Source organism: Amphiura filiformis, chromosome 3 (assembly GCF_039555335.1).
Source record: "Amphiura filiformis chromosome 3, Afil_fr2py, whole genome shotgun sequence".
In the NCBI taxonomy this organism is placed as follows: Eukaryota; Metazoa; Echinodermata; class Ophiuroidea; order Amphilepidida; family Amphiuridae; genus Amphiura; species Amphiura filiformis.
Window position 1 is genome coordinate 71,834,752 of NC_092630.1, and position 25,415 is coordinate 71,860,166.

Below are 25,415 nucleotides of genomic sequence, written 5' to 3' on the forward strand. Positions count from 1 at the left end.
GCTTGAAAGTGCGCCAGCTAGCAGAGCAGGGAGCAATCCGGTGATGGCGCACTAGTATTTCCCATCAGGCACCAGTGATTTGTTTTTACAGAAAGTCTACTAATTTGATAATGGAATAACCTTTCGCAATAGTAATGTCGAAATTAGGAATTGGTGTCAATAATACGACGGTAGTGTATCACTTGAATTTGATACGATATTCAGCCAGCGATTTAGCGATAAAAAACCTTTGACCACTGACCTGACCTGAAGCACGTGAGGCGCCATATTCGTTTGTTTTATTTCCTCGTGTGATAATAAATATCATTCAAACTATAGTTGTCGGCCGTGAACGTAGTTTATTACTGGCCTAAGAAGTTTGTTTTAAAACAAGTAAATAATCATCACTCACCGTTCTATTTGATCTTGTGGATTTCCCAACACGTAATAAATTGAAACGCCACTACCGGATTGCTCTCAGGTAGTAAAGCGGGCGCACTTTCAACCTTCGAAGCTTGCTATTCACTACCGGTAGTAATATTAATTAAGTGATGTCACTGATGTGCAGCGTTTCTGGAATAGCACTTGCATCGTGCATGTATAATTTGAATGTAGCTTGCTGTATTCAATATGTGCATGCATATTACAGGAGTTTAGGCCCATCGAAAAAACAATTGAATAATTTAGGAGATTATCAGGGCTGTGAATAATTATGAGTCCTGGGTCCTAATTATGAGGCCCCCTACCCATATCTAAGGATTGTCAGGAAAGTAAGGACCCATATCTAAGGATTTGAGCTTGAAAATAGTAAAAGCAACATGTTTTCCGGCATGTTTTTCACACATAGCACGGAAAATCTAAAAGGGAGACCCATGTCTAAGGATTTTTCGTGGAAAACCTTATACGTAAGTACCCCCCCCCCCGGGGGAGGGGGAGGATAATAGTAAAGGTCCGGAAACGCTTATGATATGGAAATTTTATTTTGAACAAAAATTCTTTAATCACTATTGACGGTTTCGCCTACCATGGTCAATAATGAGTAAAATATCGGTTTAGTTTTAAAAAAAAGTTTTTTTACTGTAGGCCTACATCTACAAATCTGATGTATTTAATCATTATTTGGGATCCCAATAATTTGAATGTCCAACAGGGGGTGGTCACAATATTTTTGGCAGGCTGAGAGGGGAAAGCGATTTATTTATTTATTTGTTTATTGATTGATTGATTGATTGATTTATTTATTTATTTATTGATTTATTTATTTATTTATTTATTTATTTATTTATTTATTTATTTATTATAATTATTAAGGCTTGTTCAAGTAACTCACCTCTAACATTTCACGCAATCACTTGCACCGGCTCAACAAAACAATCAATGAGTTAATTAATCAATCAATTCACAAACAATGAATATGAATAAATTATAATGATATTCAATTTCGATCAATAGACATATCATATCAAACAATGAATAAATGAACTGATCGACCAAGAGCCCTTTTTTCTAAAGAGTGTGAGTGAGTGATTAAACAAAATAAATACATGCATAATTATTTACATAAATAAACAAATAAACAAATAAATAAATAAAAAAATAAATAAAAAAGAAATAAATAAATAAGAAAAATTTGAACAAATGGTATCGTAGCATTGCATTCACAAAAACAAACATTGCTGACAGGAGGACTCGAACCAACAATCTTTGCATCACCAGTCTGATGCTCTACCACTGTGCTACGACGTCGTCTAGTGGTGAGGATCTAGTTTATAGCCTATACAGTGTTCGTCTGTGACAATGCCGCCTCGTGAAATAAATTTAAAGTTATTTTGATATCAATCTTTTTTTTTCAATAGTAGCCGTAACAGTTTGTTTAAAGATCTCAATTTTTATTTTCTTTAGTGCAGAGACAAATATTTCCCCTTTTCTACAATTTGAGCCCAAAATAAGAATCTACTTCTTTTATTACTGATTTAATGTTACACGTCTCACAGATATTTAGCTGGCTTAGTGGTATTGCACTGTGCTTTTTAACCGGGAGGTACCGAGATCGATTCCCACCTCTGCCTGTAATTTTTTTTCAAGCCTGGGAATAATAAGTTTATTTGGCTTCACAACGCTAAATTATTCATGACTTGCCCAACCTGGTGGTGTAAAGTGCTCCCCATAACATATGAATATTAAGCAATAACACAATGGCTAATTTAAATAAGAAAGCGTCACATGCAAATGAGGGATTGCCCTCTCCAGGAATTGCTTCATGACTGCATGTTACCATGTATTTAAAATCGATGAGTTGACCCCACATTGACCTTTGACAATTTGACCTATTATTCCTGATTTGACAAGCTGGGTAGTGTTTCTATATTTGACAAAATGAAAAGCATTTGTATGGTCTAAAAATTGTTAATGATATAAAGGTATCATGATTGAATATTCTTAATTATTATACCGTATGAATGCTTATTCATTAAAAATATGTTTACTGGTTTTAAATACCACAAAATGGGATAACATTATGTAAAAAATAGAAACACTGTATCAATTAGGGATCAAGATAATCGATAAAATGTATTTCCGATTGGTACCTTTTGAGCCGTTGCGGTACTTTTGAAACCTGTGAATGCATTTCTAAACATCATTAATTTATCAATGACAGCTAATGCTTAGCTGTGCAGAACGTGTCATCTTGTTTATCATAGTATAAAGGACGTTCAGGAACAAAATGACTGAAAATGACGCATCTCAAGTAGGTCTACGGCGATCGCCTAGACTGGCTGCATTGCGCTTGAGGGCGAAAGCAAAACACAGACATTTGGTACCGTCAACAAGCTCGCCTGTTTTGTGTTTACCACCTGAAAGAAATCCAACCAAAACTCCATTAACCAAACTCCGGACTGTATCAAGCAGTGTTGTTCCTGATGTAAGCAGATTTCAACATACATTGCGATCACAGAAAAGAAAGTAAGTGTTCACAATTATGCATATGACCTAAAGTTCATGTTCATGTTCTGACTTGTTAAAAAAATTAATTGGAAAGTACTTGATACTTGGTCAAATGTAGGTAACTGCCAAAAATCTCCATGAAGAAGTTTGAACTGGAGTTTAAACTTCTTCAGACTGGAGTACATCTTTTGAAATGGAGTACTTCAGACTTGATCGAGAAATCTATACTATCCTAGACCTGCCTGCATGTCTTCGGTCCTATCCTTCAACATACTGACAGGGGTAGCACTAGGTTTTAAATCCAGGGGTTCTCAGAACCCCTGAACCCCCTGAAAGTGTTAAAATATGCGCTCAAATCCTAAAATGAGGGGTTCTCTAGTCAAGTATTGAATGCCCGTTTCAATATATCAGTATCAGATTTTGTGATTTTGGTTATGTGTAAATAGTTTATGGCCTGGCAAAAACGCGATCTCCCTTTCACGCCATGATTCTCGCTATTAAGGCAATGTCATGTAAGGACCGATCGTTATTTACGGCAGGGGTAATGGGCGCTTTGGAAAAATATCGACAAAAAATTTCGCTTCCCCCTCCTGGTTCAACGAAAAATTTTGTGTTCCCCCTCAGGCTCAAGACCCAAAAAAATTCGGATTCCCCCCTCAAAACGCCCATTACCCCCTGTCGTAAATAACGATCACTCCCTAACCAACTATCTGGCTTTTAAAGAAAGTTCCCACGCAGTGTACTTGCTATAAAAGTGTTGCTTTATGCCATAAAAGTTCGCGAATTCCATAAAATGCAGTTCAACTTTGGCAAAGTGCAGAATTCAACAGCATTGCAAGTCACATGTGACGAGTGAAAAAGCCATGATTTACTCAATAAAAATGACATTTCATTGCTAATGAGTTCAAGTTTAGGCCAAATATCATGATATTTATTGAATTACTGGAGTATTTTGACTATAAAACATAATTCAAGGGCAAATTTTTGTCACCTTTTCCTTCTACGGCCTCAGTATTTCACCGCTGGCATATCTCTACACACCACCCTTGAAGCATTCCTTACCGATCCCTAGAATTAGAAATTACCAACTCACGTACGCGTCGTCATTCAGTACTGCAATAAAACTCATCAGTGATTCTATACAATATCACAATCTGTGTTAAATTACGCTGGAGGTGTGTATTTTATTTTTATTTTTAAATTATGTTACAATGCTACGGCGACTTCACTTCAACATTTATGTTATTGCATTTTATGTTACATAATTTCTGGACAGGTCGTAAATATTGGAGATCGAAGCTTTTATTTTTCTTTCACATGTTTTCATTTTTCTGCGCGCATGAAAACCCCCGAACTGGTATGCAAAAATGAATAGATGCGCTCAAACTTAAAAAAATGCGCATGGCGCGCAAGAACGCAACTTAGCGCGACCCCTGCATACTGACATTTACTGGCCCGGTATCCGAGAATGTCATAATGTTAAATAAAGATACCGAGTTACAGTTACTGGAACTATCTACTATCCACAACTATATGTGGGAAATACTACCAATACAAGATACAACAGAACAGGTGTTTCCATCAGTGAAAAATAAACAAGAAATAGAATCCAATGTTAACATATACATCTGCACAAGTGACTGATAGCCTATCTTAGTTTAGTATTGATGCTTTCAGGCTTTAAATGATAGCAAGAAATGGAAATCGCCCCAAAGGAAAGATTTTAATCGTGAAATTGATCGCCACATCTTATGGATTCACATTATCCTCCGGCGGAAGTGTCAAACTGTCAATTACAACGTCTACTAGTGGACTGGTGTTTAAATCCACTCTCATCAAACTAATCAAAACTGTAAACTACAATTTTATCAGAAAAATCAAAAGAAGAAATACTCAATATTGCTTAGGCCAAGTAAAAATAAAAACATGTTTCTCGTCCGGGTTTTAAAAAAATAGGAGAATGAGGGCCTTTTTATTTTGTATTTTTTTATTTGAAAACGACGCTAAATAGCTGTATTTGGCACCATATTTCGGGTATTCGACATACAGATTGATATCTGAGAAAAAGGAGGAGGCCCTTTTTATTTTATTGTTTTGAGAGGTAGACCCCTTTAGTGATCACAAAACTCTTCTTAAATGATATATTTATGCATTTACAAAGCCGTAAAATAAGTTTCAACTTCTGAAACATCTTTTTCAACAAGTTATAACTGAAAGTTTACAAAATAAAAAGAAATTTGATAAATCTTCAAAAAATGAGGAGGGCGCGGACGAGAAACATGTATTTTTTTTTACTCGGCCTTAGTTTTAATGATGCTTACCGATCGAGTCGCCTTGATGGTGTATTTCCGATCATTTTGCAACGTGGTTGAAAAATATTTCCAAGACGCGAGTATCGCCATTAAGCATGGCCCGGTAACCTGGATAAAATTTCACGCAATCGATCGTCCAATTCTAGTTCACCTGAGTGATCACGTGGATTGCCGAATGAACGGTATCGGTGTCAGAATAAGGATTGTTACTTGTAAACAAATCGTTTCTCTGGCACGTTTCAAGAAATTACATTTACGATCTTTTGATAATTAGTTAGGGATCGTTTTATTTAAACCTCTGGCATGAGAGATTGAGAATGTGGGTTAAAGATATTAAGCCACTCTGTGTTCTCATTTTGCAACTAAAACAGGCTTCTCATAAAGCTTAAATTTGCGTGCCATTATGCTGGCCATCCATGGATTTGAAACATGGCGGACATACCAAGCACCCTCACTACGTTCGGGTCTGTGAGGGTGCTCGACCAGGCATAATCCATGACGACACGATAGTTAATGTGTGAATAACAGATAGAGATTGCTAGTATAACACGGTCAGTCATCGTAGCGTCTTCAGTTTTAAAACGCAGCAAAACTATTTTTAGATTGTCCAGTTTGGCTTCAATTTAGCTTGGCTAACATTTATGTATCTTAGCTGAAGTGTTTGCTTACTTTTAACCGGAAACACAGGCGCTGAAGTACAAATTCCGACCATATTATGAGTCCGTTTAATTCTGCAACCTTGCTTGATCAAAGATGTTTTGACAACTGCCAACTGCGTCGGTGATTAAAGATTTGAGCAAGGCAGTTAAGCGAATGCCCTGGTGCTGTCACTGCCGTGTGTGATTACCGCTCATGCACTGATCAACCACACGATAAAAAGATTCGGGAAGCACCGTAAGAAAACTTGGCAAGTGGTGGCAAGAAAGTTTCGCACCACGTATATATTAATAATAAATTACTCTGAATAGATTCATCAGGATCGTTCATTCATTTCATTTCATATTTATTGAAAATAACATCGTGGCAAATAGCCAAATTGCGTCACTTTTTACAATATATTAAAACATCAAAAAATTATTTACTATTATTATACATAAAAGTTATTAAAATACATATTACAAGAAATAAACATAAGAAAAACATATAATATTCAGAATTATATTGCACATAATTATAAAAGCTTATCTCCACACTCACCCCATCACACCACACTCACACACACCCACCCCTAAGCACACCTCTTACTCCCAAACACAGTGACCACAAATAATACTCCCCACACACCAAATCAAATAAGCATCAAAAAGCATAAAAGAAACACAAAAATTATATTGCACATAATTATGAAAGCAAACCCCTTAACTAATCTTATATCCACACTTATCCTCACAAACACACCCCCACTCACTCTTGAGCGCACCTCTTACATGAACTTTCAAACACAGTCACCCTAAATAATATGCATACACACCAAGTCACTCAATACACTCATATTCACTGTCATACCCATACCATAAAAATTGTCACATCAAAATAATTAAATTAAATTGCATCAAATTGTTAAACTGCATCAATGGGTGAAACAAAACATCAATTTTAAGCATTAAGTAAGTTGATGAAGTGTGGAATTGGACTCTTTCTGAACCGCTCAGTTCTACAAGGTAAACGAGTGATGGAATTTGAATTGCGCAATTCTCTGCCATGCATAGAACGCCTTGTAGGGGGAATGAGATTTGTCGTACGATCACATTTTGGCAGAGACTGAGCAAATTTAACACTGTGATTTTTTTTTTGGTCAGAAAGAGTCTGAATTCCACATTCTTCAATTGCATCAGTATATGAGTTGTATTTCTTGCCAAGTATTATTTTGCAAGCCCTTCTTTGCACTCTTTCAAGAGAATTAACCTGTTCACATGTCAAAGACGAATCCCATACAACATCACCATATTCTAACAATGGCCGTACATAGCCTTTGTAAATAACTGCAAGTTCATCAGATGTAAAACCAAATCTTTTAAGAGTACGGAGCATATACATGCGGCTATTGGTTTTTTAGCATTTCATTAATTTGTTTGTCCCACTTCAAATCATCCTGTATCCAAATGCCCAGAATTTTAGCAAATTTAACAAACTGAAGAGGCACATCGTCAATAGACACAGTGGGAGCAGGTGGGTCATTCATGAAACAAACCTGAAGCCCTTGACACTTGGATGGATTTAGTGTCAAATTATTATTTTTGACCAATCAACAAAACTGTTCAGATCTTTTTGCAGCGTACTCTTGGTAGGATAGGATACATTTGATGCCAAAGATAGGTCATCTACATACTTCCACACACTAGCATCAGCATCTGATGCTGCATCATTGATAATGATTTGGAAACCCAAAGGGCCCATTTTTGTGCCTTGTGGCAACCCCCCATTTAAATTTTTGTAGTCAGATAAAGTTTGGTTATATCTGACACACTGTTGTCTACCAGAAATGAAACTACAAATCCATGGAATGAGTGATTCTCTCACTCCTATATGAACAAACTTGGAGATGAGTAAATTGTGGTCTATGAGGTCAAAAGCTTTTGAAAAATCCGTCACGACAACAGTGCCCACATTTTTTGGTAAATTAGCCCCAGTGTGTAGAAAATGTATCAGACTAACCAGATAATGTGAGGTAGAGACTCCTTTAACATTACCATATTGGTTGGGATCTATTTTGTGTTGAATGTCATCAAGAATCCAGTCCACAACAAAACCTTCACTGATTTTAGCAAAACAGTCCGTCAGGGACACCGGTCTCAACTTGTCAATATTCGCAGGATACTGCTTAGGGATAGGAATCACAATCGCTTTTTCCACTGGTGTGGAACCGTTCCCTCAGTATACTGAGCTATTCAAGATGTCAGTGAGAGGAACACTCAGCTCGTATGCAAATTCTTTGACAAGACGAGGCGGTATCCCATCAAGACCTGTAGCTTTTGATGCATTGATCTTTTTAAAACTTTATACATATTCCATGGGTGCAAACATGGTGGTGAGCTCCTTGCTGGTAAGTATGAAGGGAGCTTAGAATTATCAAGGGGCTCTAAATTAGCAGAAACATCCACAAATTTACAATTGATGACATTTGCAATTTCATTGTGTCTATTAGCTTGGACCCCTGGCACCTGAATACATGTTTCATTTGAACAGTTCCTTGTCATGACCTTAACCTGGCGATGCCAGTTTTTACTGTCAGTTTTTTGCAAGTGTCTAACTCTTTCAGCATAGTAATTCATTTTGTTTGCTCAATTAAACGCTTGATTTTATTATGTAAAAACTTCCACTGAGTTGTGTTACCTTGCATGAAGGCAGTCTGGCGGTCACTTAATTAGATTTTTAATTTTCTGAGTTATCCATGGTTTATCAGATTCATGATGTTTTACAGTGACCAATGGAAAATGTGTTTCAATTGCATCATTCAACTGAGCATAAAAGGTATCAGTTTTGGCTTGGACCCCAGATGTGTTAATAACTTCATCCCAATCATGGTTTTGAATCCATGTACCAAAACTACGGAGATTAGAATCCTTAAATGATCTCACACTGGACTTCTTGATTTTATTACCAGGGATTGAACTACATGGCTTAAGAACAATGCAATTGTGATCACTTTTCCCAATTGGTGGTAAGCAAATTGGTTCATTGTAATGCTGACTAAAATTGGTAAAAACAAGATCTAGTATAGCATCCTTTCTAGTTGGAAATTTAATGAGTTGTTTCAATTGATTGCCAAACAATAATCTGTCAATACGTGATTTATTAAAGTCTCCAGCAATTACAAATCCAATGTCAGGATAGGATGTACGTAGACTATCAGTAGCTTCAAGTAGATGATCAACGAGCAGATTCTGTAGTGCAACTGGTGCATCTGGTGGAATATACACGGCACAGACTGCAATTGCCGACACCTCTCGTGGCATACGGTGGGGACGCACCATTACCCAAACACATTCCAGCTCTTCTGGGACTGTAATTTCAGTTATGAGATAAGAAGTGATATTGTTCTTCACATAAACTGCTACACCTCCTCCAGCTCGAGGCTATGTTCTTTTTGGCGTGAGACAGAAAATAAGTTATATTGGGGAATGTTCATTTTAGAGTCCGGTAAGCCAGGGTGGAACCAAGTTTCACTTACAACAAATATCTGTGAATCGTTCTGAGAAAGGATAACTTCAGTTTCATCCAACTTTTCCACAAGTGATCTGGTATTTGTGACAAAAATCGATGGAACAGGTGAACTGTTTGAACTGTTCTTATTTGTACGTTGGGTGCTGCTCTCAGGGGCTCTGGGTATGGGTGTTAAAACTCTAGGTCTACTGCGATGGCTTGCAGCAGATGATACATGGCTATCATCGTGATCATGGTACTGGTACGAGTCATTATCATAACGATCACCCATTGATGCATTGTCAAAAAAGCTAAAGTCATCATGCATGACAGGGGCGCTGTTATTGCATGGATGGTGAACACGGATCTGTCTGTGGGTATTTTTCCCTGCTCTACGACCACGAAAATGTTTCTTTATACCAAGCTCAGTGATGTTATGCTTGGCCTCACTATTAAGAGATGTTTTGTTAGCTTTCAGTCTCCACAAGTCATTATGACTGTATGTTATACGTGTGCCATGGTGACGAATTTGGCACCGAACAGAGTTATTTACGGTGGTGAAATAAGCTTCCTTTTTGCTACTAAAACCACTACTGTTTTCGGTTATGTTCGACTTTACCTCATTGTTGTTAAATCACTGGTAGGCAAATGTTCATAAATCACTGGTAGGCAAATGTTCTCAACACAGATCCAAATAGTAAATTAGGTACTTACTAGAAATATTTCGATTCCTATCAGGAATCTTGTTCACTCTGGTGTGGTGAGTGGTAGTGTTTCTAGATTTTATCGGCAGACTTTGTGACGGAGTTTGATGACGTCACATGGGTTGCTTCCGATCAAGTCTGTACGCCCCCTCGTCCTTGTTCATGGTGGTGTTGCCTCTGCTCCTAATCCAGATGGCCTCTTTGAGCCAACGAGTTGTTTTGTTAGCTTCTTGGTCGATGACTTTGGCCTCCTCCCACCCAATCATGTGATTATTTGTTGCAGTATGCTCTGCTATGGCAGACTTGAATGTTTCTGTAGTTGATGCTTTCCTCTGTGCTCTTGTGAAGGTTTTCTCACTAGCTTTTTCTGATTCAGTCTTGTGTTCTTTTAGCCTAGTGGACAGTAAGCGACCTGTTTCCCCTTTTAAGTTTATTTTTTCGGTTTTGTAGTGTCCCTGGACCTAGACCTAAATGCTAGGATCATTCATGATTAACATAAAAAAAAAAAACAATTTCAAGATGTTTTGTATTTTTAATATATGCAAATTGATAATTTGTATTCATGTCATAGTCTATTAATGATTTCAAAATGCATTGAATTTGAATGCATTTTGAAATCATTAATAGAGTATGACATGAATACAAAGTATCGATTTTCATATTAAAAATACAAAATATCTTGAATTTTTTTTTTTAGGTCAACCATGAATGATCCTGGCATTTTTTTTTTTTTTCAATTTCGGGTACCCGGTTACTAGTGATGTGGTCGACATGCCTTATGTCGACATAATGTCGACGTCAGCACGTATGCCGACATGTCGACATCAAAAAATCATGTCGACAAAAAAAATTTTTTTTTTTTTTTTTTTAGTTTTCAAAAAATATTTTTGGCCAGAAAAGCAAGTTATAGGCCCAAACTGACTTGTTATTCAAGGTTGGAAACCAGAGAAATACTGCTACTAAAAAAAAAAAAAATGCCAATTTTTTTTTACAAAGTTGGATGAACTTGTACATTTTGATTACCTTTGCTTCTATTGAACAGTCAGGGACACATTGAATTAGTATGCATTGCTAGCTGTTCAATAGAAACAAAAGTAATTAAAATGTACAACTTTTTCAACTTTGTAAAAAAAAAATTGGCATTTTTTTTTTTTTTGAGTATCAGTAGTTCTCTGGTTTCCAACCTTGAATAACAAGTCAGTTTGGGCCTATAACTTGATTTTCTGGCCAAAATATTTTTTTGAAAATTAAAAAATTTTTTTTTTTTTTTTTTTTAGAATTTTTTTTATGTCGACACACTGTCGACGTCGGTGTACGAATTATATCGACATGTCGACAATAAAAAACGGTGCCGACCACATCACTACCGGTTACCCGCCTGAAAAATGCGGCGGGTACCCGGGTACAAAATTACCTGAAAATGCCAGGCCTAACATGCATGCTTTATTTCATGAATTTACAATATTTATTTTTATGCGGAAAAAAGTCGAGGGAAAGTGGATTATACACGACGCGTTAGTTAGATTCGAGATGCTTGCCGTGGTTTGATGAGCAGCATGCTTCTCGTGCAGTGTGAAAACAACGGCATCGCAGCATACAGATTTTATCCAGTTTCAGAATTAAACAAAACGACATTGGGCTTTACAGTATAATACAAAAGAATATTCAGGTGTAATATTCATTTTTGAAGTGTACATTTTGCTAGACTGAGTTAAAATTACCAATCAAAATTAGTATTTTTGATGGTGATTTAGAGCAGAGAAGATGTAAGGAAGAGGAGGTTGATCCAGCTATCGCAGAGATCCTTTAATATAGAAATAGGACACTCTACAAACTGCCTATACCGTGCTATACCGCAGCTGAAGACATGCAATTCGCAAGCGTCGTCGCCGGCCAAGTCTTACTACGATCGTGTAATGAGAAGATACCATAGAGTCCTACATAGAGATCTGAGGAAGAGACGGTCCGAATTGACCTAGTGACCTATAATTTATCCGAGAATCACATTTTTAGAGTATAAGTCCGCCCACCGCTGTCAATCATTCTAATGAACAAATAAACAAGCTCTGGCAATGACGTAATCCTAATTATAAATGAGAGAATCACATTGTACATGTACTGTCTGCTGTACCATATGTCTTCCAACAAGTGCCGGAGTGTCGCGGGCCTGGCTATCCTCAAAAAAACTATGTGTGAGACCGCTCATTCAAAGTAAATGATGAATCACCCTATTTAGCCGCTTAACAATAGAATACTACAATGGGGTTTGAACCCGGAACGGGTGTGATACACGCAACTACTTTTAGGGATAGGTCAGTGATTGCATGTCATCGTACCATGCAGGCCCTGTCATCCAGTCAGATTTCAGATAAAATACATGTATGACTGAAGTTCCATGATAAATTACAATTTTCGTCGCTTGTTGTCACTTTCAGCCTCTATCATTTGTGAAAGAGAATGTTGTCAATTATCAGAATATCTTTATTAGGTTTACAGGATATGACCGGAAAATACATAAAAACTTGAAAATAGAAATGATCAACAATCATCACTTCTCTAAAAAATCCTAAAAATTTCTTCTTTAGAAATGTATGATATTAACAAAAAAGGCAGATTTGGGGGGAAATTTTACAACACCTGATTTCTTTCTTGTATTATATCCACATGTGGTATCCCATCCAAGCAGGGGGTCCTTAATACACACGTTTCATACTTTTCAACAAACTCTCTATAGAAACATTCGAGTGAAAATCGGTCGACCGTGAGCGGTCTCACACATCACATCAAAGGCTACTGCAAGTGGATGTCTAACTACTTTAGAATAAAGGACTATGAATAGGTGCAATCGGATTACCTACGGGATTATCTCAAGTATATAAATCCGTTAACCCTCCTCTTCCTTACATCTTCTCTGTTTAGAGGTTGTGTTGCGTGTGAATCGGCGTGCTTGACCAAAATCAGAAATAACAACCCGATGTATTTCTCTCATTTTACACGTATAGGCCTATATAAAATAACAGTTTTTAGAGGTGTTTATTTCAGATCTTTCCAAATAGGCCTACATGCATATATCACAAAATAACATATCCATAGATTGAAGGAATATATCAGGGGGCCTGGAAATAAAACATGATCTTTCCAAATTGATAGTCTATAGTAAAGTTTGATTTGTGCTGTGAGTTCGGCTCAAAACATGCATTGGAACAGAATTTGTGACGTCATGGTCATGGTCATGCATTGAAGCGCTTGATTAATTAATTTAGTGCGCCATCTATTGACTCTCCATTCTCACATGGGATAATGAATATTCATCATGTATAACTACTTTACATTTTTGTGTGTTTCTAGAGTTAAAACACGTGTGCATTGTTCCAGTTGTTTTATAAAATAACGGGTCAAAAAATACATTGTTTCAATGTTAATGTAAATATTTACTTGTAAATGATAGTTTTAATCTAAAAAACTTTTTATACTTTTACTGTTTGTTATATTGTTTTGTAACTTTGACTACACTGTATGTTCAGTAATTGTCAATAAAATCTGATTCTATAACATCCGGGTAAGTGGAGTCGATCCTACATCAGCATTTTGATGTTAGTGAGAACGCGAAATCAATGTGGACTGAGTCCACTTGTATGTGGACTCGGACCTAGGTACGAGACCCCATGTCTGTAGTGAGAACACGACCTAAAATTGTATTGCCTGTTGCCCAACACGTCAACATACATACGGACGCACAAAAATATTGTGGGACGCACATTTCCCGGCTAGGTTTTACAGTTGTTTCTTCCGATGGGACGCAGAGCTTTTGAAGGCTAGCGCTAGCGGGAGCCTTGGTGAGGCCATGGGGTCCAGGTGGTTGTTTACTTGCAGCATTGATTTGTGAAATTGTTCTGCTAAGGTGGCTGGTTACCTGTTCTTTGAAGATTGTTGTTTCAGTAAGTAAGATTAACAATAAATTGTGTGTTATAATATGACTTCATTTGAACAAACCAAAACGTTAACTCACTTTTGACGGTTTCGCCTATCATGGTCTGTAGGCATCATCAGAATGATGGTTGTTGATCCTTACTTCCGGTTGGACGTATCCCGACTGAAGAGGGTGTATTATCAGCCAGGAGAGGATCATACACATGACTAAGGAAGTGGGTCCCCTCATCTCTGTTCATGACATTGGGTGCTCGACTGCTCGTCTTCTGATCCAAATGGATTCTTGAATTCTTCTTGTAGAGTGGTGTTTGGCTTCATGGCTGTCGCTATTCCGTGTTTTCGGAAGATTCTGTTGCTTTCTCTGCGAGTCCCTCTACGTACGGGATCACAACAAGTCCCTTGGTCTGATTCTTGGTTACCATACCTACTCGCATCCATTTCAAGAGCTGTTAAACATTGTCTACAAATGTTTCATGGACTCAACAACATCTCCATCTTACATCACTGAACTCATTCAGCCTTACATTCCCAGAAGTGGATTACGCTCTGCCCAGGACAACAGGCTTCTCATTGTTCCGCATACACAAACTCTAACTGGTGATAAAGCCTTCTTTGTAGCAGGACCTTTTCTTTGGAACAAACTCCCTCACCATATCCGCCACTCTCCAACGCTGGCAACCTTCCGGTCTAATCTAAAGACTTATTTATTTTCTTTTGTAAAGCGCTGTGATACATAGTTTCTATGTGTAAGAGCGCTATATAAGTGCCTGCATAGCATAGCATAGCATCTAGCATTTTTACTATTTCTTGATTTTAGGCTTGATCTGTTTTTGCACCATAAATTTGTCTCTAAACTTATTTGAAAGTCCAACCTGGATAGCGTCAGCGCTCGAGCGCTTGTTAAAGATCTTTTGTTCTTCCTAATTCTTATCCTGCTCTTCCGTATGCTGTTCATTCTGTAAAGAAGAGTGCGAACGACACCCAGTTTATGATGGACAGGATGATGGGAATCAAAATTAAGATATTGGTCAATGTGGGTGACCTTCCTGTAAACTAATAGCTTTACTGTGTCATCTGCATTCTGCTTCGTCAATTTGAGTCAAATTTTTGGTTTTGTTCAAATGAAATCATATTTATAATGTTTATCAACAAACATGATGAATCTATTTACTGAAATAAACAATGTGTTCTGGTAGAATATGTCACTATTTTTACTATTTTTACATTTTTCTCAAAAAATAATAACCCACTGGTAACAAAAGTTATGTATATTTTTGGGGTCTGGAATCCAGAAGCGGTACGTTATTTATGATTTATAAGAAAGGAGGTACCACTAAAATGTACCTTATTTCTTAACATTATACATTGTATAATGAACCCCTTGTCTTGAATCACTTTATCCGGGCGTGTAGTACCACCTTAAGTACGGTAGTCAGTAATTGTTTTAGTTGTACGAATTCAACATTCAAAGCTGTCAATACATCATATCCTCACTAGATTTGAAAAAGTAAACAGTAGTTTTGACATGCTATATGCTGTAATTTTCACATAGGCCCTATTGCACACTCCCGCATCCGCCTGCTCCTCCACCCCTGGCATTAGAATAGCAGGGCAAGATCCCGTTCCTGATCACGTTAATCGTCCGCAAAGAAGACGGGTCTGTGAAGCTGCTGGTATACGGTACCACAAAAACAAACACGGACCAGTATTTGAATTTCCAGTCACAGCACCCAGTTACATCAACAAATTGAGGTCATCCGGACACTCAAGGACAGAATGGAAAACATAGTTACAGCGGAAGAAGACAAGAAAGAGGAGGCGAAGATAAGATGAGGACAGTGCTAACAGAACGTGGTTACCCCAAATGGTCGTTGGATAGAGTGAAGCAGCAAGTGAATGAAAAACAACCGAAAGCGAGACAGAAAAAGAAGGAAGACAGTTCTAGACACACCATCCAAAGGTATGGTAGTCATACCCTACTTTGAAGGCTTGTCAGAAAAACTTCAAAGAATCTTCAGGAAACATAAATCTCTGCAGCAATGAGACCTACTAACAGGGTAAAAAGTCTGCTGGTCCATCCTAAGGACATTAAGAAAGACATTGCTATTGAGCAGACCAGTGACGTGGTGTACAATATTCCTTGCAAAGGATGCGACATGTCATATGCAGGGGAGACATGAAGACAGTTCGGTACAAGACTGAAAGAAAGTTCACTAAAGCAAACAGAAAAGAATCAACCTCAGAACAGCACAAATCAGCCATCACAGACCACATACATTGTACATGTAGCTCAAGAAAATCACATTATAGAATGGGAAAGGGCAACAGTACTTGATTAGGTCTCAAATGCATTCACCAGAAGAATAAGGGAAGCTATCTACATCCATAAAAAGGGGGCAAAAACCGTGACAAAGGTATCGTTTCTCTCGATCACATTGCGTAGCTTTGCCTACACTGCTACAGAGCACGCTGAAGAAGCTTGCTTCAGCTTTGGTTGCGCCCGCTACCATGCAACACGCTGGTGATGACTTGCCCGAAATCTTCGGGTGTGACATGGGTCCGATTACAGGCAGCGCGGTCGAGCACACAAAAGTACCAGAGCGGACATGAAATCCGTCTGTAAGATGTCCTTATGTGTGTGGCATTTCTCTGATGTGACATACTACATTAATATTATTTCAATAACACTTGTGGCTGTCTTTCTTTCATTCTTTATGCTACAGACGTGCCTCTCCTGACGTGTCACCGGATATCGATTGTGATAGTTCCATTATTGCTCCAAAGAAAAGTTTCATGTTACCAAGAAGGGTATGTTTGTTCTTTAAAAATTAAAAAAGGAAACATTAAGAAAATAGGACTACATAATGAATAATTAATGAATAAACAAGGAAAAATAACCCACGGCACAAAAGACAAAATGGATTTAGTTTTATCTTGAATATAAATTACTTAAGGGATCTAGAATGAGCGTTTATTGCGTTTCGACAGTATTTTTTGTGGGACATGAGGCACCTCAGACCTATCGAATTGCATTATGAATACGAAGCATGTCTTTCTGATATCAAATAATTTTCATTTCTTGAAAATCACGATATAATACAAATTTTATGACAAATTATAAAAATTTGATATTTTTCAAATTTTTGATATATAACAGTCCTCGAAGTAAATTTAATAAATTTAATGATATATTCTTAAAGTGTATGTAGCTGTGAGGAAAAGCCGACGATCAAATGTAAATTTTGAGCTTTCATATAGAAGATATGGATTTTTTCCCCAAAAGACCTTTTTTATTTTGGTGTTTTGGTAAAAAAAATCGATATATTTTCTTCTGAAAGGTCAAAATTTTCAACTGATCGTCGGCTTTTCATCCCACCTACATATACTTCAAATATAAATTATCAGATTTATAAAGTTTACTTCGAGGACCGTGAAATATCAAAATTATGAATTTGTAATGATTTGGCATAAAAAGTGGATTACATTGCTAATTTCAAAAAATCAAAATTATTTGATGTCAGAATGACATTCTTCGTATTCAGAATGCAATTCGATATGTCTGATGTGCTCTGATGTCCCAAAATAAATACTGTCCAAACGTTCATACCCCAGCCCTTAATATAATGAATGAATGAACAAAAGATATAAAAAAGAGCATATATAGAAAATGCATTATAAAATATAAGAAATACATACAGGTTAATAAACAATCTAATAAATGAATTAAGCAAGGATGGAAAGAAAAGGTAGAAAGAAAGAAAGGACAAGGACTTCCATATACATGTCATTTGGGCTTGCTTCTGAGCAAAATGCTATGTACATGTAAATAACTTCCAGGCAATATTATTGTATTGACAGTACATGTAGGCACATTACAGCTCTTTAAAAGTAGAATTTGTAAGAAAACATTTAAATCAACATTAATTTTCTTTTTTTTTTTTTTTTTTTCTTATCAGCTTGCCAAAAAAAGAAGAGAGTCCACCTCCTCATATGCACCTGCATCAGAAGGATTTGTGCGGTTTGGAAGCTTCAACCGAAAGGTATACATAAAAGTCAAAATGGATCAAATCAGACCAAATATTTACATGGGTCATACATGTACATGTAGCCTGCACTATGGGAATTTTCAAGCAATACATTTGTTAGTGGTGGCATTCAAGCCAGCTTGTAAAATAGGCTCACATGAACTAAATTTGTGATTTAAGGGGGTACTACACCCCTGTGGTAAATTTATGACTATTTTTGTATTTTTCTCAAAAAATAATAACACACTGGTAACAAAAATTATGTATGTTATTGGGGCAAGGAATAAAATTACTACACTGAAATTTCAGTGACTGAAGACAAGCGGTTCAGAGTATATGATAGGAAACGAGGTACATCATAGCGGTACCTTATTTCTTATCATAAATAACGAACCGCTTGTCTTTAGTCACTGAAATTCCAGTATAGTATTTGGATTTCTTGCCCCTATAATATACATAACCTTTGTTACCAGTGTGTTATTAGTTTTTGAGAAAAATGCACAAATAGGCATAAATTTATCGAGGGGTGTAGTACCCCCTTAAAGCATGAGCTGGAAATATCTGACTGATGGGACAGCATCAGAAAGGCAGAATAGAAGGTGTAACTGGTGTATCTGAAACAAAATATAAAGATGAAAATATATATTGATGCATTGTGGAAGTGTTAAGATTAAGATACTTAAATCTTAATGTATGGGCATCCCTCCCAAGAGGTTCATATCTGGCATTCCACAATGCAAATATTGCCCATTTTCAAAATATGGGATGTTGAAATTTTAAGTCTAATGAGAACCCACACCCCTTCTCTTGAAATATGGACATGGCTCGTGGAACAGATATGGGGTAATCCATACACTACAACATAGGAGCTGAGCATGCATGTATTTCAGTGGACTGTGATGTAAAAGTAAAAAGTCTTAAGTTGCCATATATTCGTAGTTCCATCGCAGTAGTATGGATTACCCATTCCATTACATGTTGTCCAACTGATGTCCGTAAAAAAGAGAGAACGGATATGGGTTCATAGACTAGGCCTCATATGCATAATGCATGTAGCTGAGTTGTAATTAGTTTTTGCAATATTTCTTTCATATGACAGAAGAGACGGGAACGGGATGAAGATGACAACATCAGCTGTCAAAGTCTCCAGATAGAGGTATGCTATCCTGTAATTATTTTTCAGTTGCCAATTTAGCTTAATTTTATGGAAGATGGTCTTACCTGGTCATGATTGGACCAAGCATTTGTTGGTCAAACAAAAACATTTGTGTTATTATGTGTAATTACTAATTTTGTATTGAATGTCCAAAGTGTTGAAATTGGAACAACAAAAATATTATTTTAAAGATGGGGTGATAACACTGAAATGATATCATTTCCGTATTTGCTGTATGCAATGAAGATATGTCATTCAAAGCTTTGGAGCATGAAGATAACGTATCAAGATATTATAAGAATGTCTTCCCTTAAAGATTCACATAAAAGAGGACGGGATAAGAAAGGTAGGATTTGCTAGGCCAACGTTACTTCTATGTGTATACCAGTTAATTGAAAATTATCGTCTGTGATTGATTTAAAATTGATTTATCTGGCATACATGTAGGAGTAATCATTGGCATAAGATATTGTAATCTTGCTTTTAAAATTAAGATATTGAAAGAAATGGCACCAAACTTTAATCTGTATTGCATTATTTGTTATTTATAGGCTCAAGAAATATTCTTGGACTGGGTATATGGCACGCCAGTGTACAAAACAAAAATTTATATGACTTATCTGCTCAACATGCAGAAAGTGTTTCACTCCACCCACATTTCATTGCTACACATATTTTGAGATGCCACAATCCATCAAGTAAAAATACTGCCCTCTACTATACATGTATATTCAGGTTTGAACTACATTCACCATCATCTGATTACTGTGCCCTCTATATTGATTTGTTATTTAACAACTCAAAAAGAGAAATTGTGTGACATGAAGGAAATCCAACAAATATCAGTTCTAATACTCGGTTTTGTAGAAAATAAAATTAGGAAACAAAGCAAAACTCAAAATAACAGACAAACATCATTCATGAATTCATGAAAGACCCTGTCACCTTTATAGCATTTTTGTCCAAATGTAATAAAAAAATGACATGTTGTACATGGACTCTGAGACACAGCAAGAGAGTTGTCATGGGGACTTGAGTTGAGATTGCCCGAAAAACGTAGTGCAGTGGTTAGACTCTGGACCAGTAATCCTATGACCGGGGTTCAATCCCTGCTGAGTCCTGATTTTTTTCTCTCTCAAATGTCAGTTTGCTCAAGCCCCAAACCGTCATTTAAATCATAATTTCTCAGGCTTGCATTGTTTATTTCTGATCATTGCATATTAATCTTGTTTCGTATTGTCTTGCGCCCTGCTAGGGTGAAGTATGTAGGCCACCTCGCTTTCATTATTTAATATTGTACTTAAAATGGGAAGCTAGCAAATTTCTTGTAACTGAGATATTTTGCACACATTTTCTACAAATTTTGCTTTTTCTCTTTGTGTATTTTCATTAAAGCCAACCAATTATGATGAAGGAGATGGGGACAATCTTAGTATTGCAAGCTATACAATGGTAAGTACACATAGACCAGATTGAATCTCTTCCACAGGTGACTGAGCATGTGACCCAAGTACATAGAAACATACATATTGTATGGAAATTTCTTACACTCAAATGATACTAGCAGTTGCAGTGAGTGACTTAAGTATTGCTGGTGATCAAACACATGTTAGTACAATTACTTCCAGCCTTTCAGTCGTGGCCAAAGATGTTGCTAGAAAGTCGCCTTGCTACTTTTTTGTTCCACAATTTCAGCAACCTAGCAAGGTAAGTACGGATCTGCATACCATATACAGCGGGCTCAGAAATCCGACACGAATCCGCTAATCGATTCAAGCAAAGATTCTCGTAAAACATCAACCGGCGAATCCATATGGATTCGGGTAGTGCATTGGCAGTGTACAGAAAGAAAAAAATATGTACCCAGTTTGAGTCCTGGTTTGACTATTTATACTTCATTATTTAAGCAACTGAACCCCAAAAATGACGAATTATGGTATAGTAAACTTAAGGTAACCAATTTTGTGCCTATTTTTGCATGTTTCTCAAAAATTATAGTGCATTGGTGACAAGTAAGATATTTATATTATACAGGGATGCCAGTCTTCCGGATATTTCCGGTAATCCGGACCGCGCATATTTTTTTACAAAATTTCCGGTCGCAAAAAAAAATCTCCGGTTGGAAGGAAAAAAAAATACTGTCGCGTCCGCCCGGCTCTGAAAGAAATAAAATAAAATATACTGCCCTCTTTTGTCAACTATTTGTCAACTAATCACTCTCATGCTCAAGAGCACGTGCCCGTATGCATGGTCCAATACGCAGTGTCACAGTTTTGTTGTAGCTGTACACCTCTAGGGATGAGACGGAAACACGAAAAATGTGACTTTTGTTGGCTGCAAATTCGGAAGCCTTGATCGTATGAACGTGCGTTTTGTTTTGACAATAAAATATTAATAAACTTTAAACTTGCGTGTGTGGTATTGAATTACGGGCCGAATTACGATCGGATTTGCTGTTTATCTTGCGATCAATCATCACAATGGAAGTGGATAGGAAAGCAGATATAAAGACGATCGATGCTGGAGTTAAAAATCGGTTTAAATGGCAATGGCTGGAACAGAAGGATGATGCAGGACGGTTGTTGTCGGATTACATACGGAAAGTAGATGCTGCAGGGAAGTATAAATGTACTTACTGTCAGGGTATATATTCGTACGCTAGCAGTGGAAATAAGACGATTTTAAAACCTGCTAACTCAGGTGGTCATAAAGAAAAACGCGAGCTTTTAAACTCAAACCAAACTTTGCCAACCATGTTTCGTGTATCGCAAGCTATTGTTAGAGGAGATACAGATAGAGAGGAAGCAGGGCCTAGTACTAGCGAATGTACATTACCATATGTTCAAGTAATTGCACAGAAGATAAAGAATAAGCACAAAAAACACAAGCACAAGACCCAAGATACCAGGAAACCATAGGTAACTTGTAATTTTAGCTATACTGGCATCCCTGATTATAGGGGCAAGGACTACAATTACTGCATTGGTTCAGCACAGACAACAGTTGTGGAGTTACATTCAAAATGAGGGAAACCAATATTTGATCAATAAATCAATAACTACTTGTCTTGAGTCACTGAAATTCCAGTGTAGTAACTGGATTCCTTTGCCCCTATAATATACATAACTTTTGTTACCAGTGTGTTATTAGTTTTTGAGAAAAATGCAAAAATAGTCACAAATTTATCGAGGGATTCTCGCAAAATTCTCTTGCGAGAATCCAAATGGATTCTCCCGCACTACCACCGATTTCTAGGCCTGTACAATGTAATGTAGCACCCTCTATATTCCATACAAAGATACCACCCAAAATAATTACAAAGCAAGCTTCCTACAAGACATCTTATATGGTGCCCTCTATCAAAACTGTAACTTACACGTTGAAACATTTTTTCAAGTTTTAGTGCTTTGTTTTTAGCACAAGCTGCACAATGTGTGGCTGAGAATATACAAATTTGTTGTAGCGGTTGGATTCAGTGTCATTTTGCATGCTAACTGAAGTATGTCAGGATTAGGAACAAGTCCATATCAAATTATGCCCTGTTTTTGTTCTTGTGTGATAGGCTTAATATACTGTTGTTTTAATTCTGTAATGGGATGGTCAGTGCTGGTCTTATTGCTCTTTGAGTTTTGCTTCCATAATATGTATTTGTATTATTTTATGTTTCAATGTGTAATTTCATTGTATTTTGCTTGTCTTTTATGTTAAAGATAAAAGATTCAGTTGTTCAGTTGCACTCACACATCTAATAAAACACACTCACTTGGATACCAACACAAGATGAAAGTTTTTTTAGCATTCTTGGAATAGCAAGATGCAAAATGTCTCTCAATGGATTTTCCCTTCATCAGGGGTCCATAGAGGATACAAGCTGTTTTTCAACAATTTGGCAACATCAGGAACACGTTTTTGAAACACGCTTCTTTAACTCACTTCGCTGGGTATGCTAATCAACCAATATGGGCATTTCTTTAAGGCGGACTTTAAATTAACGTCAAGTGGAATTTTGGTTAATCCTTTCCAAATTAAATAAAAACAATTAGGGCCCTATATGTTTTAGTTGCATACATTGTGCTCATCTTGTAAGGGACATCGTACTTAAACCCACAGTGTCTGAAAATAAGTTGCTTAAGTGCCTTGTTTACTCATATACCAAGTTAAAAATATTACTCTCTATAAATAGAATAAATTCTGAATTTGTTTTAAATCTAGTGGTGTAACAACATGTAGACTATAGAGTAAAGAAATTGCTAATTATAAAGAAAAGCATTGCTTATGTGCAGCATAATGCATTATACATGGGTGAGCATTGCTTAGATGCAGCATGATGCAATATTCATGGGTGAGTTGATTTGCAAGTAAAATATTGATCATCACAGAGACAGTTGTGTTTGTTTACTTATATTGTTGGTTGTTGTTAGCCCCTGGTTTTTGGTGTATGCTCCCCATATTTTGGATTTTCTGGGGGTTCAGGTTTTTTTTAGCAGAGATGCCAGTTTCCCAAATATATTAGGTTTCTGAATTTTCATAAATTCCAAAAAATTTTCAGAATTTTTATTTATTAAAAATAAAAACTGGATTTGTAGAGTCCCTGGACCTAGAGCAAAGTGCTACAATCATATTTGGTTGATTTAAAAAAAATTTAAGAAGAAATCACCATAAAATTACAAATTTGTATCTAAAAGGACCCCTGGCTGTGCATGTGAGGCGCTGCGCTCCGGTCGCTGTGCTGCCTATGGCTCGCAATCGTCCTCAGATTTTTTTAGCAAGTCACTGGCATCTGTTTTAGAACCCCTGGTTTTAAAACCTAGTGCTACCCCTGGTATAAATGCTCATGGATTTAGTGTGTTACTATTTGATACACTAGACTTTTGATGAAAACTGTCATGGATTTTTCATAGTTTGGTGGAAAGTCATGGAATTTTATTGTCCTGAAGGTGCAGGAACCCTGTTAATGTCAATATTGCAGAGTCTCGATTTGGACGCGAATCACAGAATCTATTCGCCTAACTTGGTACATAGGCGAATCAAAGTTGATTTGCGTAGTCTAAGAAAGAAGAAGAAAACAAAGATAATCAAGAGAAACGCAAGAAACATAAAAGAAAAAAAGAAGAAAGAAAAGAAAAGAAAGAAAAGAAAAGAAAGAAACCAAGAGAAAGAAAAGAAAAAATTTACATTGATAAACAAACCATCAATTGCTCACCACAGGGGAATCACCTAGCTATTACACAAGTACGGGGGTGGGGAATCCCCTTCGAAAGGCCGCCATTTAGACTCAAAAAATTTGATGAATCATCGTTTTCATATTGCGTGTTATACATATCTATTTCGGTAATGTAGGCCTGGATGACTCGGCTAGATAATGGTACTCAAATATTTAACATGCATGTGGGCAAATCTTTTTTATTTATTTAGAACACCTTTTCATGCCCAAATTTTGAATTTTGTTATATCGATTATGTCAGGTTTTGCATTCAAAAACTCATCTCTTTTTCCTCAATGAATATTACTCTAGTAAGAAGTATGTAACGTGTATTAATGAACGATGCCGTTTGAGATGATGCTGGGATGCCGTATAGGCCTATACTCTAATATCAAGTCATGTTTAAGTCTAAATCGAAGCAAACTTGGGTCAAAGGTTTGATATGACCCTTTTAGCTGTATCCTTTGGCTTTGTGTGGCCATCAGTCGGGTGACCTTCGGGGTGGGGGGAGGTTGGATGGGGTTGGTGAGTGTGTGTATGTATTTCCCTTGGGATAGGCCTACTATTTTAGTCCCAATTTGTAGTGACATCGCACTGCTCTGTATGCTTAAATTACTCTTATCATACAATGAATTCTTCATGCACATTAGTACCCCCCCCCCCATTTGGGCCCTCCCACATACCCAAAGGGGGGGGGCAAAAATTTGATGTATCATCATTTTTATTTGGCTAAAAAAAACTTTGAAGAATATCCCTCATGTACAAAAGTATAGGAAACTGAACATTTAAAACCACTCTTTTATGATGAAGGAAGCACTTTTTTTTTTTAAAAAAGTCTAAAACAGGTTTTTATGTAAAAAATGGTCTCTTTTGGGGTGCTAAAATTGCCTGGGCTTAGATTCCTAAATTGCATATTTTACTTTGATTTAATTTGCATATTATATTTGCATAATTTTGCCAAGATGACATAACAGCCTTGAAGAATAATACAAAATAACCTTATTTTTTAATCCATTT

The 25,415-nt window shown here is 36.8% G+C and overlaps 1 protein-coding gene across 1 annotated transcript; it reads left to right on the plus strand.

Annotated features, from left to right (window-relative positions):
* Positions 1-2,570: 2,570 nt before the first annotated feature.
* LOC140147768 (uncharacterized) lies at positions 2,571-20,686 on the plus strand. The gene is made up of 5 exons (XM_072169521.1): positions 2,571-2,943; positions 16,738-16,822; positions 17,971-18,054; positions 19,139-19,195; positions 20,591-20,686. The coding sequence occupies exons 1-5, from the start codon at positions 2,705-2,707 to the stop codon at positions 20,669-20,671; spliced, it is 546 nt and encodes a 181-aa protein (XP_072025622.1). The 5' UTR covers positions 2,571-2,704; the 3' UTR covers positions 20,672-20,686.
* The last annotated feature ends 4,729 nt before the right edge of the window (positions 20,687-25,415 follow it).

What these genes read in the sequence shown, in the direction of transcription:
- LOC140147768 (XM_072169521.1), top strand. Translation starts at nt 2,705, where the DNA reads ATGACTGAAAATGACGCATCTCAAGTAGGTCTACGGCGATCGCCTAGA. An exon ending in TTGCGATCACAGAAAAGAAA is followed by an intron (nt 2,944 to 16,737) that starts GTAAGTGTTCAC and finishes TTTATGCTACAG; the next exon opens with ACGTGCCTCTCCTGACGTGT. An exon ending in GTTTCATGTTACCAAGAAGG is followed by an intron (nt 16,823 to 17,970) that starts GTATGTTTGTTC and finishes TTTTCTTATCAG; the next exon opens with CTTGCCAAAAAAAGAAGAGA.